The sequence below is a fragment of the Hemitrygon akajei genome, chromosome 14 (assembly GCF_048418815.1).
Source record: "Hemitrygon akajei chromosome 14, sHemAka1.3, whole genome shotgun sequence".
Taxonomy (NCBI): Eukaryota; Metazoa; Chordata; class Chondrichthyes; order Myliobatiformes; family Dasyatidae; genus Hemitrygon; species Hemitrygon akajei.
This window is the reverse complement of record NC_133137.1, coordinates 9,599,404-9,617,057: the sequence shown is the minus strand read 5'-3', so window position 1 is coordinate 9,617,057 and position 17,654 is coordinate 9,599,404. Positions and strand designations below refer to the sequence as shown.

General features: G+C 41.4%; 1 protein-coding gene across 4 annotated transcripts in view; it reads left to right on the top strand.

Annotated features, from left to right (window-relative positions):
* nos1 (nitric oxide synthase 1 (neuronal)) overlaps window positions 1-17,654 on the top strand; it is a 95,577-nt gene that overhangs the window by 58,518 nt on the left and 19,405 nt on the right. For all 4 annotated transcript variants that reach the window (XM_073065457.1, XM_073065459.1, XM_073065458.1 and 1 more), the window contains exons 15-20: window positions 3,141-3,199; window positions 6,668-6,784; window positions 8,069-8,243; window positions 13,324-13,462; window positions 13,553-13,631; window positions 15,395-15,588. In XM_073065457.1, the coding sequence (XP_072921558.1) occupies window positions 3,141-3,199; window positions 6,668-6,784; window positions 8,069-8,243; window positions 13,324-13,462; window positions 13,553-13,631; window positions 15,395-15,588 (763 nt within the window). The remainder of the gene's footprint in view (window positions 1-3,140; window positions 3,200-6,667; window positions 6,785-8,068; window positions 8,244-13,323; window positions 13,463-13,552; window positions 13,632-15,394; window positions 15,589-17,654) is intronic.

Below are 17,654 nucleotides of genomic sequence, written 5' to 3'. Positions count from 1 at the left end.
GTGGGTAGTGGGTATTATTCCCAACTGCATTGTATTTTATGTTGGTACTGCTACTGCCAATATTGCCAACAGTAGTTCATGTCACATGACACCTTTCTCATTATATTTTGCATGGAAGTACATGCAGACCTGTGCAACATGGCTGTTGTGCATTGTGGGTGGTTTCGGAACCCTAGGACCCACCATTACCTGGTTTTTATTTCTCACCTTAACTGGGATTTGCTCCAAGTAGTTTTAAAGCCTGGAATGTGGTATATTGTCTTAATTTTACAGCAAACATGCTGGGTGTTCGGTAGTGATTTAAAAAAAACCATCTTCAGGTAAATCTCTTTTATCATATTTTTGATTCATGAAGTAAAATTTGCTGCATTTAACATTAATCTCAGGTTTTTATCATGTAATTGCAGCAGCTAAGGAACGTAAGTGATCCTTCTGTTGCCTAGAAAAATCCCTTCTCTTTTCTGAAGTGTAGCCTGCACAGTGCAAGTTAAAAATAGTTTTCATGATTAAACCAGTGAGAATTGTGTCATGATATTTGTTGTTTTGTGGCTGCAATACAGTGCAATATGCAGAAACTTATTATAAGTCATAATAAAGAAATGAAGAGCACAAAAGAAAAATAACGAGGTGATGTTCACGGGTCCAGTTTCCATTCAGAAAGCTGACGGCAGAGGGGTGGAAGGTGTTGAGTGTGCATCTTCAGGTTCCTATAACTCTGCCCTGATGGCGGTAATGAGAAGAAGATATATCCTAGATGGTGAGGGTCTTTAATGATGAACTCTGCCTTCTTGCTCCATTGCCTTTCGAAGATGTCCTCAAAGTATGGTGTATTGTGCCCAGGATCGAGCTGGCTGAGTCGACAGCTCTCTGTAACTTCTTTTGATCCTGCACATTGGAGCGTCCATACCAGGCTGTGATGCTAACAGTTCACCTATAGCATACTACGTAATACAGTATATAACAATATACCTTAGGATTCTGTCAGAGGCTATCAGAGCTTAACCTGAACACTGTTGTACACTGTGTAGAGTAGATGGTTCACATATTCTCAGGGTTAGATGGCCAGTCAGTTAAATAGGTTTAAATTTACATGTTAGCAAAGACAAAAGAAAGAAAGCAGGTAACAACACACACAAAATGCTGGTAGAACACAGCAGGCCAGGCAGCATCTATAGGGAGAAGCGCTGTCGACGTTTCGGGCCGAGACCCTTCGTCAGGACTAACTGAAAGGAAAGATAGTAAGAGATTTGAAAGTAGTGGGGGGAGGGGGAAATGCGAAATAATAGGAGAAGACCGGAGGGGGTGGGATGAAGCTAAGAGCTGGAAAGGTGATTGGCGAAAGTGATACAGAGCTGGAGAAGGGAAAGGATCATGGGACGGGAGGCCTCAGGAGAAAGAAAGGAGGTGGGGGGGGGGGGGGGGGGAAGCACCAGAGGGAGATGGAGAACAGGCAAACAACTAAATATGTCAGGGATGGGGTAAGAAGGGGAGGAGGGGGAAAGCAGGTGTTTGTTTTGGTTTCTTTTTCTACTTCTAAGTAGCTTTACAGCCAATGCCATACTTTGTTGAAAGTGACGCTTTCAAAATTAATACAACTTTGTTCTGTACCATTTTGGATGAATCTGGAAGAAAGTTTTTGGCATCTGAGATGTTGGAGTAATGAACCCCATCTGAATCTTCTCGCCCACACCCCTCCATCCCCAACACAATGGTCATATGTTTGGGTTAAATGACTTGATCTCAGGAACCCTTTGATAATGGCAACTGCTTTAATATGAATGATATGGATGGACATCATTACCTTGTATAGTTGTTCTAGGTTTACTTTTGGAGATGGACATCACTCCTGCAGTATCACTTTTCCATATATATATATTCAAGGCACAAAAAAACCTCATACCTTCAATGGCAAAAACTCTGCAAAATTCACTGAGAGTTTTAATGCCAAGATGTGCCTTATCCAGCCTTAATTTAAAAAAAAGGTTTCATTTTAATTTTCCTATGTGAGAGAAGAGATCAGATCTTTGGCACTATATGCCTCACATAGTTATCCTGGATCAGGAGGTGCTCCAGAGGTTAGACTAAGTTGCTCGTAATCCGGCAGCCTAGACTGGTAATGGAAAAAATGTGGATTCAATACCCACCATAACAACTGAGAATTTAAATTCAGATTAATCGTCTGGAATTTGGAAATAACAAGTACTAATAAAACTGTTAAAAAAAACACTAGATTGTTGTAAAACCACATTGATCCACTGATGTGCTTCAGTAAAGGGTCGCATCCATCCTTGCGTGATCTGGTTTATAGGTAACTCTAGCCCCAACCCCTCGTGGTTGACTCATAAAATGGCCAGCAAGCTATTCGGTTCATTGCAATTATATTTGTGCAACAAATGCTGGCTTTGCCAAGAAAGGCTAGGTCCTGAAAAGTGAACAAATAAAAGAGCGGTTCACCTAGAAATCACCAGGCCAGTGAAGCACTTGTATCTGGACACCCTGAGCCATTTCTTTTTGACATAGCTTCTTGCAGGGCTGCTCACATGCAGGCATTGACAAGTAGTATCCCACTGCTCTCTCCTTAGACAAAATCTTATGAGTTGTCATCTAGCAAAGGAAATAGATACTTCATTCCTAATCAGTTTTCTTGCACTTTCACAGGGTATTTGTGGTAGCCGTATCTAGAATGCTACAGACATAAAACAGAACATACTGACATTGAAAGCATTCCAAACAGATTAATCTGGCTAATTCCATGGGTGTCCTATAAGAGGCAGCTAAACAAGTTTGACCTGTATTCACTGGAGTTTTAAAAAAAAATGGGAGTAATCTCAATGATTAATCTAAGATTAAGAGGGGGCAGAGCAGGACATTACAGTTTGAAGAATTCTTCCCTTTCTCCTTTACTAAAGATTCTCAAATATAAAAAGAGCACGCAGAGTGCCTAGTGATGAACTTCAAGAAACAGCTTAGTCCATTTTGTAAATTTGAAAAACTGTAGACGGTTCTCTTCTGAAGAACTGTGGACTGTAGGTGACAAGATAGGGCAACTAACTTCATGCATTGTATCCAGAGAAAAAAAATCTGGTATGCCGAATGTTTATTCCTGATATAAATTAACTCTTCCATCTTATTTCTTCTAGAAATTTGGTTCTGCACTGATGGAAATGAGACACTCTAACTCAAAATCAGCAGAAGGACAGTGAGTGAGATTGAAACACCATTACTGCTAATTCTATTTTTAAATTGTAACCTACCCGAGGCAACTTATTGCCTGTGAACTGAAAACGTAACTACAGTACTGTGGCATTAGTGAGTCAGTTCCTGTAACATTAAAGATGTTATGCTGAAGTTTTTATAAGACATTGGAGAGCTTAATTTGGAGTATTGTCTGCATATCTGGTCACCAACCTACAGGAAGGATATCAAAGAGATTGAAAATTTATAAGGATGTTGCCAGGACTTGAGGATATGAGTTTTAGGGAAAGGTTGGGTAGGTTAAGACTTTATTCCCCCAAGCATAGGAGAATGAGGAAAGATTTGATAGAGATAAATAAGATTTTGAGGGGCCTAAATGCAAGCAGGGTGTTTCCTCTGAAGTTGAGAGAGACTAGAACTAGAGGTCTTAGGTTAAAGGTGAAAGGAGGAATTTTAAGGGGAGTCTGAAGCAGATCTTCTTCTCTCAGAGGGTGATATGACTGTGGAAAAAGCTGCCAACGGAAGGGATGAATGCAGGTTTGATTTCAACGTTTATAAGACCATAGTATATAGGAGGAGAATTAGGACATTTCATCATGGCTGATTCAATTTTCCTCTCAGCCACAATCTCCTGCCTTCTCCCTGTATCCCTTCATGCACTGACCAATAAAGAACCTATCAACCTCTGGCCTTAAATATACAGAAAGACTTGTCCTCTACGGCTGCCCGTGGCAACAGATTCATCACTCTCTAGCTAAAGAAATCCCTTCTCATCTCTGTTCTAAGAGGACGTCCCTCTATCCTGAGGCTGTATCCTCCGGTCTTAGACTCTTCCACCATTGGAACCACCTTCTCCACATCCACTCAGTCAAGGCCTTTCACAGTTCAATAAGTTTTAATGAGGTCACCCCTCATTCTTCTGAATTCTAGTGAATGCAGGCCCAGAGTAATCAAACCACTCTTCGTATGACAGGCCATTCAATTCTGGAATCATTTTTGTAAAGCTTCTTTGAACCCTCTCCAGTTTCAGCACGTCCTTTCTAAGATAAGGGGCCCAAAACTGCTCACAATACTCCAAAATGAGGCCTCAGCAGTGCTTTATAAAGTTTCAACATTACATTGTAACTTTTATATTCCAGCCCTCTTGAAAAGAATACTAACATTGTATTTGCCTTCCTCACCACAGACTCAATCTACAAATGAACTTTAGGGTCTCCTACACAAAGACTCCCAAGTCTCTTTGCACCTCAGTTTTTTTTTGTATTTTCTCTCTATTTTGAAAATAGTCACCCATATAACAGTTACAGCACAGAAACAGGTCATCTCGGCCATTCTAGTCCATGCCCCTTTCATTTCTTTGACCAAAGTGCATGACCATACACTTCCCAACACTATTCCATCTGCCATTCTCCTAATCTGTCAAGACCTTCTGTGGCCTCTCTACTTCCTCAAAACTACCTGCCCCTCCACTTACCTTCATATCATCTGCAAACTTTGCAACAAAGCAATTAATTCCATCATCCAAATCATTGACATATAACATAAAAATGATCAGTCCCAACACAGACCCTGTGGAACACCACTAGTCATCAGCAGCCAGCCAGAAAAGGCTCCATTTATTCCCACTCTCTGCCTCCTGCCGATCAGCCACTGCTTTATCTATGCTGGAATCTTTCCTGTAATACCATGGGCTCGTAGCTTGTTAAGCAGTTTCATGTGTGGCTCCTTTTCAAAGACCTTCTAAAAATTCAAGTACACAACATCAACCAATTATCCTTTGTCTATCCTGCTTGTTACTTTTTCAAAGATTTCCAACAGACTTGTCAGGCAAGATTTTCCTTGAGGAAACCATGCTGGCCACAGCCTATTTTATCCTGTGCCTCCAAGTACCCAGAGGCCTCAACCTTCATAATCGACTCCAATATCTTCCCAGCCACTGAGGTTAGACTAACTGGCCTGTAGTCTCATCTCTTCTAACTATCTCTCTTCTTGAAGAGTGAAGTGGCATTTGCAATTTTCCAGTCTTCTGGGACCATTCCAGAATCGAGTGATTCTAGAAAGATCATTACTAATGCCTCTACAATCTCTTCAGTGACCTCTTTCAGAACTCTAGGGTGTAGACCATCTGGTTCAGGTGACTTATCTACCTTCAGACCTTTCAGTTTCCCAATAACCTTCTCTCTAGTAATGGTAACTTCACACGCCTCATGATCCCTGACACCTAGAAATTCTACCACATTGCTAGTTTCTTCCACAGTGAAGACTGATGTAAAATACTTACTAAGTTTGTTCACCATTTTCTTGTCCCCCATTACCACCCCTCCATTTTCCAGTACAGTATTCTGATATCCACTCTCACTTCTCTTTTACACTTTATGTATCTGAAGAAACTTTCGGTATCCTCTTTAATGTTATTGACTAGTTTGCTTCATATTGTATCTTTACCTTCATAATGACTGTTTTTAGTTGTCTTCTGTTGGGTTTTAAAAGCTTCCCAATCCTCTAACTTCCCACTAATTTTTGCTCTATTCTATGCCCTCTCTTTGGCTTTTATGTCGGCTTTGACTTCTCTTGTTAGCCACAGTTGTGTCATCTTGTCTTTAGAATACTTCTTCTCCTTTGGCCTGTATATATCCTGTGCCTTCCAAATTGCTTCCAGAAATTCCAGTCATTGCTGCTCTGCCATCATCCCTGCTAATGTTCTTTTCCAATCAATTCTGGTTAACTTCTCTCTCATGCCTCTGTAATTCTCTTTACTGCACTGTGATACTGATACAGATGACTTCAGCTTCCTCTCAGATTTCAGGGTGAATTCGACCATATTATATTCACTTTCCCCTCAGGGTTATTTTACCTGAAGCACTCTAATCAATTCTTTTTAATTGCACCCATTCCAGAATAGCTGATCCCTCAATGGACTCAACCATAAGCTCCTCTAAAAAGCCATCTCGTAAGCACTCTAGAAATTCTCCCTTCTGTAATCCAGCACCAACATGATTTTCCCTATCCACCTGCATGTTGAAGTTCCCTGTGACTATTGTAACATTGTCTTTTTGACATGAGTTTTATATTTTCCATTTCAATTGGAGACCATATCCTTACTGCTGTTTGGGGGTTTGTATACAACTCCCCTTGCAGGTCTTGGTCTTTTTACCCTTGCAGTTCCTTATCTCTATCCACAATGATTCAACACCATCTGACCCTATGTCACCTCTTTCTAATGATTTGATTTCATTTTTTACCAACAGTGCAATGCCACCCCGTCTGCCTTCCTGCCTATCCTTTCAGCACAATTTTAGGGAAATTTTTGATGAATACATGGATGGGATGGGTAGATAGAGTTCTAGTCCAGGTGAGGGTTGATGGGACAAGGTTGAATAATAGTTTTGCATAGAGTAGAAGGGTTAAAGGGTCAGTTTCTCTATGGTGATTCTCTTTGACTCTATGTCTATTGTGTCACCCCTCTCTCCAGGAGTTATAAAGTTCGTTTCAACAGTGTATCCTCAGTGTCAGATGCTCGGAAATCTTCAAGTGATGAAGCAGAAAGCAGAGACAACTTTGAGAGTACTGGCCAATTGGCCAATGTTAGGTATGTACTTTCTCAATAATATTTCTAAAGTTACATTGTAGATTATTTCAAGTTGCTTCTTGGCATGACATGGTTGATATGAGGAAAGATAGAGCAGGCTGAACTTCAGAAGAGAAAGAGAGAGGTGATCTACTTGATACACATACCAAGGGGTCTTTACAAGTTAGGTGCTGAGAGATTGCATTAACATTAGTAATCTAGAACTAGGAGCTGAAGCTTCACGATGGAGATTGGGAGATGCTCATTTAGAACTGAGGGGAAGAGGGATTTCTTTGCTCAGCTTCATTTCACATTATATTTGGGAATGATTCCAGTAAAATAAGCTAATTCATTCTAGTGCTACAGAAGGTCATCTTAAATAGTGACACAAACCCAGCCACTGGAGCTGAGCTGCTACTGGCAAAAGCATAGATGATTACTGCTGAACTTATTGAATTTACCACTCTTGAGCTTTTGTTCTGTATATATTAAACCATAATGCCTATTGTGGGAGCAGAATTAGGACACTTGACCAAGTAAGTCTGCTGTATCATTCTATCTTGATGAATATATTATCCCTCAACCTCTTCTCCTGCCTTCTTCTTCTAACCTTTGACACCTTTACTAATCAAGAACCTGTCAACTCCACTTTAAATATTCCCAATGTCTTGGTCTCCACAGCTGTCTGTGGCAATGAATTCCAGATTCGGAAGGTGTGCCCTCTGCATTGAGACTCCCCGCTATAGGAAACATCCTTTCCACATCCACTTTCAATATTCAATATGTTTCAATGAGATCCCCACTCATTCTTCTAAAATATGCTAAAATGCAATGTCCAACAATTGACTTGAAGACCCTTAATCCATGTAATCGAAATGGAACAATGGAAAGTTAATTCCATAGTGTTAATTATGGAGTTAATGTCAAATAGATTGTCAACCTAATTTGTAAGAACTATTGGGAATGTATTTTAGGGCCAAGAGATTCTGCAGTTGCTGGAGATCCAGAGCAACGTACACAAAATGTTGGAAGAACTCAGCAGATCAGGTATCATCTATGGAGGTGAATGGACAGTTGACATTCCGGGCTGATCCTCCATCTGTCCTACCCAAAACATTGACTGTCTATTTTCCTCCAAAGATGCTGCCTGTCTTTGTGCATGTTGCACTGGGAATGTATTTATCAAAGATTCTCAAGCTAGTTACAAAGGTTATTGTTTAGTATCTTTTATCATTCAATTGTAGAAGGAAGATGAACGAGGATGTTCCTATATGAAATACTAAGTTTGAATGTACTGTTTTGCAGATTTTCTGTCTTTGGTCTCGGCTCTCGAGTTTATCCCCATTTCTGTGCTTTTGCTCGAGCTGTTGACACCTTACTTGAAGAACTTGGAGGAGAGCGAATTATGAGGATGGGTGAGGGGGATGAACTCTGTGGACAAGAGGAGTCATTCAGGACATGGGCTAAGAGAGTCTTCAAGGTTATTATCATTACCACATAACTAATTATACTTTAAAGCTAAAGCTGTGGTTGCAACACCTCATTCACTGAACCTAATTTTGAACGAGATGTACAGTATTAATTCAGTTGAAATATCAGATTTCAAAGTAAATGAAAATGCGGGGAAAATGTATGATTCCCAGCTAAGTTGAAATGACTTCTTTTACAGCATCAGCCAAAATTAAATTTACCTATCAAACATAGAACAATATTTCACAAATACAGGCCCTTTGGATCAGAATTTCAAACCAATTATACTGTTAATTTTATGCCTAACTAAGCTAATCCTTGCTGCCAACACAATGTCCATATCCCTCCATTTTCTGCACATTCTCATGCCTACCTTAAATACCTCAACCATATTTGCCTCACTGCAACCCTGGTAAGACATTCCAGGCATCCATTTTCAGTGCAAAAAAACGCCCTGATTGTTTCCTTTGATCTTACCCCCTCTCAACTTAAATGCATGACTTCTGTTAAAAGATAATGGCTGTCTACTCTATCTATGCCTCTCATAGTCTTATAAACTTCTACTGGGTCTTCCTCAGCACCCATCACTCCAGAGAAAACAATCCAAATTTGACCAACCTCTGCTTGTAATACATCCTCTGTAATCCAGGCAGCATCCTTTCCAAAGCCTCTACATCCTTCCTATACTGAGGTGATCACTTCTGATGAAAGGTCATTGACCTGAAGTATTTAACCCTGTTTCTGCTTCCACAGATGCTGAAGGACTTCTAAGTATTTCCATATTTACTATTTTTATTTCAGATCTCCAACATCTGCAGTAATTTGTCATTGGACCAAAACTGTATCTCTTTCATATTTAATTATGAAGAATTCAAATGTTTCTGTCAAAATATCACCAGTATGTGGCACACACACAAAGTTCTGGAGAAACTCAGCAAGTCAGGCAGCATCTATGGAGGTGAATGAACAGTCATTGCTTCAGGCTGAGACTCTTCATCAGGGCTGGAAAGAAAGAAGCCAGATTAAGAAGGTGGGTGGAGGGGAAGGAGTACAAGCTAAAAGGGGGAATGGTGGAAGTAAAAAACTGGCAGGTAAGAGGAGGAAGATGGGTGGGTGGGGAAGGGGATGATGAAGTGAGAAGCTGGGAGGTGATAGGTGGAAGAGGAAAAGGGCTGAAGAAGGAATTTGATGGGGGAGGTCAGTAGGCCATGGAAGAAAGGAGCTATGGGGAACATCAGAGGGAGATGAGAAATCGATGTTCATGCCATCAATTTGGAGGCTACACAGATGGAATATGAGGTCCAAAAGGTGGGATTTCCCAGTGGCCAAACATTTCAATTCAACTTGTCAATCCCATTCTGACATGTGACCTCCTTTACTGCCATGATGAGGCCACGCTCATGTTGGAGGAGCAACGCCTCATTTTCTCCATTCTGGTTCCCTTCTCTACTCTTTTCCTCACCTGCTGATCATCTCCTCTGATGTTCCTCCCAGTTCCTTTCTTCCATGGCCTGCTGGAATTTCTCCCCACCTTTTTCCATTCCCTGTTTTGGTTCTCTTCTTCCCCCTCGTCCCACCTGCCCATCACCTCCCTCTGGTGCCCCTACTCCTTCCCTTTCTTCCAATGATACTGTCCTCTCCTTTCAGATTCCTTCTTCTCCAGCCCTTTACCTGTTCTACCTATCACCTCCCTGCTTCTTTTACATCTACCCCCTCTCCCACCCACCTACCTTCCCCCTCACCTGGTTTCACCAATCACCTGCCAGCTTGTACTCCTTCCCCTCCACCACATCTTTTATTCTGGATTCTTCCTCCCACCCCCTTCCTTTCCAGTCCTGATGAAAGATCTTGCCCTAAAACATCAACTGTTTATCCCCCTCCATAGATGCCTTCCACAGCATTCTGTGGGCATTGCTCAAGATTTCCTGCATCTGCAGAATCTCTCGTGTTTGCCAACACATTAGGAGAACATTAGGAACCTATGGAGGAACATTGAAATAAGTTAGTGGAGCAGATAAAAGTAACAAGAATACTGGAAGGTAGTGTGAATTATAAGACTGAAAGCTGTAAATGCTGGGACACTCAGCAGGTGAGGTTGCATATGTGGAGAGAGAAACAAGGTGAAAATATGTCAATGCCCCTCAGTAGAACCGAAAAATAAGGAAAACAAGCATGTTTTAAGTTGCAGGGAGGAGGAGGGTTGGAGAGAACAATAGGACTACCTGGAGACCGAGGGAGTCCAAATGATTCAGTTGGTCTTGTAGCCACCAGGAGAGGGTAGCACATCTTGTGTAAAAACTGGCCAGTCCTGAAATAAACAATAAGGACTAGTTACTAATTGAATTATTTATTCCATTCTGCAGGTTGCTAAATGCCTGAACAAAAGATTCAGTGAATGAAGAAATGGAGTGTAAGCATGTGGTTGATTGGGGGATATTTTCATGATTACCTAAATCTCTTCAGTAGTTTCAGTTTTAGCCATAATCATACCTGGGAGTGGAAAAGTGCTAGGTGCTGATCACAGTGAAAAGGAGAAAAAATACACTTCACAATCATGTCCTTGTGAAGTTCTGATAAGGGAGTGACATTTGGATGCTGTGACGATGGTTGACACTATTTCTATAACAGGGGTAAACTTTTTTTTGCCATGGACCAATACCATTAAACAAAGGGTCCGTGGACCCCCAGTTTGGGAATCTTTGCGTAAGGTATCAATTGAAGTATTGAACAAATGGACTCTAAAACCAAGATTTAGGACAATTTAATTTTTACTAGCACTTGTGTTACTTAGGCACATTTGCCAGCACAGGCTTCTAATAATTATGAATTTGCTTTACTCTTCCACCATATCCTTTCTATGAAATCACAAGAATCATAGTTTGCACTTAAATACTACTTGAGTGAAATGAATTGGCCAGGCCCACTAAAACAGGACTGTTGTATCTTTTGAGTCCCAAACTTAGATCCCACCCCCCCCCCCCCCACCCCCGTGGTATTTGTTCCAGGTTGTCATTACTAGAGTCTCAGATTCTTGTTTCTATCTTCTTAAGGCTTTCATTGTTGTAACTAATTCCAATCCTGTTGTCCTTCACAATCATATATGGACTTGTTTTCACTTACACTTCTTGCACATTTGTTGTTTTCTGGTAACACTTAATTGCTCATTCACCCTCTAGCTCGTGCACTAAAGTTGTTATGTTTATTTCCGTTTAATTTGTTATGTAAGTTTTATAACATTTATGTTAAGTTTAAGTTTATTGTGCTGATGCTGCAGAAAGCTCATTTTTGTGCATTTATAGCCATCAATAAACTTGAACTCTTAACAACTCATAAACCAAGGTTTTATAGTCACAAATCCACTCTTTTATCCAAGTATATTTTTCTTTGAACCCTTCAAATTCCTACCATTACACGGCCTTCTATATATTGGTGAGACCCGACGCACCAATATATTGGGAGACTGTTTTGCTGAACACCTTTCGCTCTGTCCGCCAGAGAAAGCAGGATCTCCTAGTGGCCATAAATTTTAATTCCATGTCCCATTCCCATTCTGATATGTCTATCCATGGCCTCCTATACTGTCAAGATGAAGCCACACTCAGGTTAAAGGAACAACTTCTTATATTCCGTCTAGGTAGCCTCCAACCTGATGGCATAAACATTGATTTCTCTAACTTCCATTAATGCCCCCCTCCCCTTCTTACCCCATCCCTTATTTATTTATTCCCCTTTTTTTCTTTTCTCTTGTTTCTCTCTCTATCCCTCTCAAATCACTCCTTGCCTGCTCTCCATCTCCCTCTGGTGCTCCCCTCCCCCTTTCTCTCTCCCTAGGCTTCCTGTCCCATGACCCTCTCCCTTCTCCAGTTGTGTATCCCTTTTGCTAATCAACTTTCCAGCTCTTAGCTTCATCCCTTCCCCTCCTGTCTTCTCCTATCATTTTGGATCTCCCCCTCCCACTTTCAAATCTCTTACTATCTTTTTCAGTTAGTCCTGATGAAGGGCCTCGGCCCGAAACGTCGACTGTACTTCTTTCCTATAGATGCTGCCTGGCCTGCTGCGTTCCACCAGCATTTTGTGTGTATTACCTCAACTTAAAGGCCATTTGATTCCTGAATTATCAGATTATCAGACTGTTCCGCCTTCAAATGGTCAGATCCCAATGCACCGCCATTAATTAACCCTGAATAGCTCATCAGGCGATGAACACATTGAAACGTGTCAATCACGGAACCTTCCTTCACTGTGCGTCCTTGTTCAGTAGTTTTCAGTATCTCCCCCGGCCAGCAGTGTGGTCCTCCTAACACCTGTCAGATTATTTGTCATCATCTCTGTGGTTAATAGATGAAACGTGGTAGCAACAATACCGTGGCTGTAGATTTGAGAACTATCCAGCAATGCACTCAAGTTATGCCTGCAATATCGTTGCTTGACTGACTAAAGAAAAATGGTATACTTTTAGTCATGTGAGGTGCCTCAGACTGCTTCCCAGGAACAAAACTAAGCAGAAACTAGATGTGTGGGTATGTCTATGAAGCTTCTCAGTCATCCAGGTCATTGTATATCAAGCAGTCATAAATCAAGGCAACTGGACTCGTGGTGTTGTCTCGAAGATATTTTGCCACTCATCTGAAAGGCTTCTTCAGCTCTCATCCATAGTGGATCGTTTTCCGGCTTATGAACTCTGTGTTGTTTAAAGATATATCAATTACACGAGGATTGTTAAGAGTTATAGAGGTAATGAAATGGTCGTTAGTCTTATCTTTGCATGAATGTAGGTGTGAACTGTTGTGGAGGTAGTAAGTAGCTGATAGGTGGTGTTGTACCCCACCCCCTCTGTTCAGGGATGTGTTTTCCAGTTTGACAAAGATGGCTTCTTCAACCCCTTTTGTGGGGGTAACATAAGAGATTAGGGCATCTGACCAAGAGCTAAATTACAGCTCTGATGAGCATCTTAAAGGAAGAAAGAGAGGAGGGTTTGAACACAAAAAGTAACTGATCCTCCCAAAAAATACAAGTTCCTTGAGATTCTGTGAACTAACTCATTGTGCAGATGAATGCACATACAAAAATATTAACTATGCTGTTTTCAGGCAGCGTGTGATGTATTCTGTGTGGGGGATGACGTCAATATCGAAAAAGCTAACAACTCCTTAATCAGTAACGATCGCAGCTGGAAGAGGGCAAAGTTTCGTCTGTCCTACCAAGCCACTGCACCTGACCTCACACAAGGTACATGTTAATAAAATTAATTTGCACACTTTTAAGCATTCTTTTGATTATTGTTATTAATCTCTTGATTTTTCCCCCCTTCCTGCAAAGCTCTCTATAGCATTCACAAAAAGAAAGTTTCGGCTGCAAGATTATTATCCCGACGCAACTTGCAAAGTCCTAAATCCAGGTACTGCACTTTTGCTTCGTTGGTGTGACTTCAGAAGGGAAAAAAATAATTACATGGAATCCAGCCCTTCAAATTAAAGCATTAAGTAATTGCTGCCTTGCTATTCTCACTGAGAGTAAGGGATCATATTGCTTTCATAAACTGGAAACAAGAGTTTGCATTAATGTGGATCTTTTAAATCCTCGGTATTCCTTAACTAAAGATACAGCCAGGAAAGTACATTAGTTACAGGGAAGTCACTGTTTCAATAGACAGCATTTTTGCATTCATGTTTCCACAATCATCTGTGATTTAATGAGTAGATAATCTAATGCAGTGATGTTAATGGGTGAAATTGGACTGGGTGTTTCTGAGTACCTCCCCCTTACTCCTAGAATACTGTTGTAACACCATTCCCAGTTACCCAAGAGGGAATTTAGTTTATGATTCCATCTTATTTTCCCAAGCACTGTAGCTATGCAGCATGCACAACTTTCTGTTTGCTATCTTAGATCAAGAGCTTAAGGCCCAGAAGTGGAATATGAATCCACAGTTTTGTGGGATGAGAGTGCAAGTCATGGCCGAGATGCACCAGTTGTCCAAGATAAAGGGAGGGTCTATTTTCCCAGCAGAGTTGAATAGGTCTGTACGTTGTGGGAAATGTGCTGTGCAGTGTTCCAGTTCTAGCCTGGGCTCAGTCACTACTGGGAATTCTTCCCACCTTTCACTGTATCCTTGGAAATAATGGTGGCTGTTTAGCAGAACTTACAGGGGCATAAATTCTCAGAGAATAAGCAACTTGTCATACACTGCCCACAGGATGTACTGTTCAGCATATGATGGACGGATCACAGCAATGTTCTGAAGCAAGGTGCAGCTTGCTCTATGCTCAGAAGTTTGTGTGTCCTAGGCTGGGTTTCTTTTCCCTCCTGTGTAGCAGAAGGCGCACCATGCTCCACACCAGCCTGCCTACTCACACTTCCCCACTCACTACCTTCCCTTAACAAGCCAACTTTCAAAACTAACCCCCATTCATAAGGCTTTTCAGGGATAAATATCCATGGGCCAAGTCCCCCTCCAGCACCTGAACCAAATGTCCATCCTCTAGAAAAACATCAACTGTAAGCAACCCGATCCCTCGGTCAGCAACTCAGCCAGTCCTCCACTCCACCGTTTGCGGCCCTCCCTATCTATACCAACCTATACTAGTTAGATTTGCCCACAATAGAGTTGTACCTCTCGTGCCTCATCTATTTAAGAACCTGTCTAAATGCCTCTTAAATATGCTAACTCTATCTGATTCCGTCACCTGGTCTGGCAGCATTTTCAAGATATCCAGCACTCTTGTATAAAAACCTGTCCCTCAGATCTCCTTTAAAACTTCTTCCTCTCACTTCAAACCTATCCCCTCTTGCTCTTGATACCCCTCGGTTTGGAAGAGTTGAGTGAGATTAACCAGAAAAGACTGAAGCACTGTGTGCATTACTTCAAATAAAATAGATTAATTTACAAGAGGCTGAAGTGGCCTTTCTTGCTTTAGAATAATGTTGACATATTCATCAAATGAATTCATGGAAAGAAACTTAACATAACATGGATAACCTCCAGGAAAGGACAAATGGACGAGTAGTATTGTAGTATTGAGCAAAGTTGTAATGAGGAAGTTGTGCATCCTGTCAAGGTACTATCTTTTGGAAAAGATGATAAAGAGCAAACAGGAATATACGTTAAGTGTTTTTTTTCAAATCCAGATGTTTGAAACTTTACTCTGTCTTTCTGTTTAGCCGTTCTACAATACTACTACAGATACACACAGACAAGCTGGCAGAATTAAACTACCAGCCTGGTGACCATCTTGGTGTTTTTCCCGGCAACCATGAGGATCTGGTCAACGCCTTGATTAACCGATTAGAAGATGCACCTCCTGCAAATCAGGTCATAAAGGTTGAGTTTTTGGAGGAGAAAACTACAGCTTTAGGTACTTCTGAAACACGCGTCAGGGATTTAATGGACAATTCCTGCTTGTCTGGACGTAAACTTTGTGAAGATATCAGACAAAATTATATGAGTTTGTAAGAGCAATTGGACTTAGAAAATTATTTTGGGCAACATTAGGGTATGCATCTCTTCATCACCCTGATAGAGTATTGGAGTCATCCAGCACAGAAACAGTCCCTTTAGCCTAATGAATCTGAACTGACCATTAACCACCCTTTTATATTAATTTTATATTAATTCCATTTTATTGTTTTCACATTCCCAGCACTCCCCACAAATTCTACCACTCAGCTACATCCTCAGGGCAACTTACAGTGACCAGCTAACTTACCAAAGCCACATGAGATTAGGACATGGAAGCAAATTGAACACCCAGAGAATCCCAGATGGACACAGAGAGAATGTGCAAACTACTCTCAGCCAGCACTGGAAGTCAGGACTGAACCCAGATCATTAAAACAGTGAAGCACTGGCTAATCTAGTTATGCCAATTGTGCCATCCTATAATTTTAATAGGTTCTGCCATGCAGGTTACATTTTACTAGTGTTAGAGAGCTCCTGTGGTCCGAAGGGTGGGGAGATGGGAAACAGGAGACCTACTCGTGGTGTTGCTTCAAGTTTGGTAGGATATTTCTCCAGTAGTCTCTGCCAAGCATGAGAACCCCCCAGTAGTACAGCAGGCAATTTCAGGATCTCACAAGATATATCAAAGTGAGCGCTAGACCAAGATAATTCCAGCTCTTCCATCCCAACCCAGGTACATGCTCTGGGGAGCAGAGTTTTGTTAAGTACATTTGGAGATTCTGCTGGTAGGAACCAAAGTCAGGCCTCCTGCAGATATTCCTGAGGAAACGGGAGGGAGCCTGATACCCCTGTGTATGCCTGTATTGTAGTGGTATAAGCGCTAGGTATACGTAAGTGGTACAGGGACTACGGCCAAGGACATTCCTTTGTCTGCCACTTAAAATGCCTCCTTTAAAACTTAGATATGATCTCATTGGCCTGAAAGATTGCTCAGAATCCAAGTGAGTACAAGCTATTTTTCAAATGCAAGATTCAAGCTTGCTTATTGTCATTCTTCAGTGCACAAGTATAAAAAGTAATGAAATGATTGATCCTCCAGATCCGATGCAGCATAAAATAATACAGTAGGCATAAAGAGCACAAAATGAAACAACAACAAACAAACACAATAAAAGCAATCCTAAAAACACAACGCAAAGTAACTGTTATATACACAGACTGATTGTACGTACATAAAGTGATACTAGGTGATGGGTGGTGGGGATTGGTGGGGGTGAAGATGCTGATTAGCCCAATGGCTTGGGGGAAGTAACAGCTTTTGTGTCTAGTGGTCCTGGTGTGAATGCCAAGTAGCCTCTGCCCTGATGGGAGTGGAACAAACTGTTCATAAGCAGGGTGGGTGGGATCCTTCATGATACTGCTGGCCATTTTTTTCCCCGGCACTTTTCTGTATCTACGTCATTGATGGTGGGTAGTTTGGTGCTGGTGATGCACTTGGCCTGTTGTAATTACTCGTTATAGAGCCCTCCTGTTCACCACAGTGCAGTTTCCATATCGCACAGTGATGCAGCACGTTCTCCACTGCGCAGCTGTAAAAGGTCATGAGTACATTAAATCACTTTCTCTGACACATGCTGAGATCTCAGAGCAGATCTAGATGGGTTGTAATGAAGTTGTAATGAGAGTTACTCTTTTCAAACCTCTGGAGGGAGGGCGAATGTTTCACCGATTGGGGGTCTTTGCTTATCGCAATGGAGCAAGGACGCTGGAGCTGTAGAATTTTAGAGCATAATTACTTGCTCATCCATTAGTCTGTGAGGCTTCCAGCCAGCTGTTCTGCAGCAACAGCTGAAAAAGGTATTGGGTTTACCAGTGCAGCAATGCTCCTCGTATTTGTCACAGCCATGGGCTTGATCCTTCCAGGAATTCTGAACTGATTCCCTCTACATATGAAGCTGAGAATAGAGAATTATCCACTCTATATCCTGGATCCATTGTGAGGGTGGAAAATTCACATTTGCG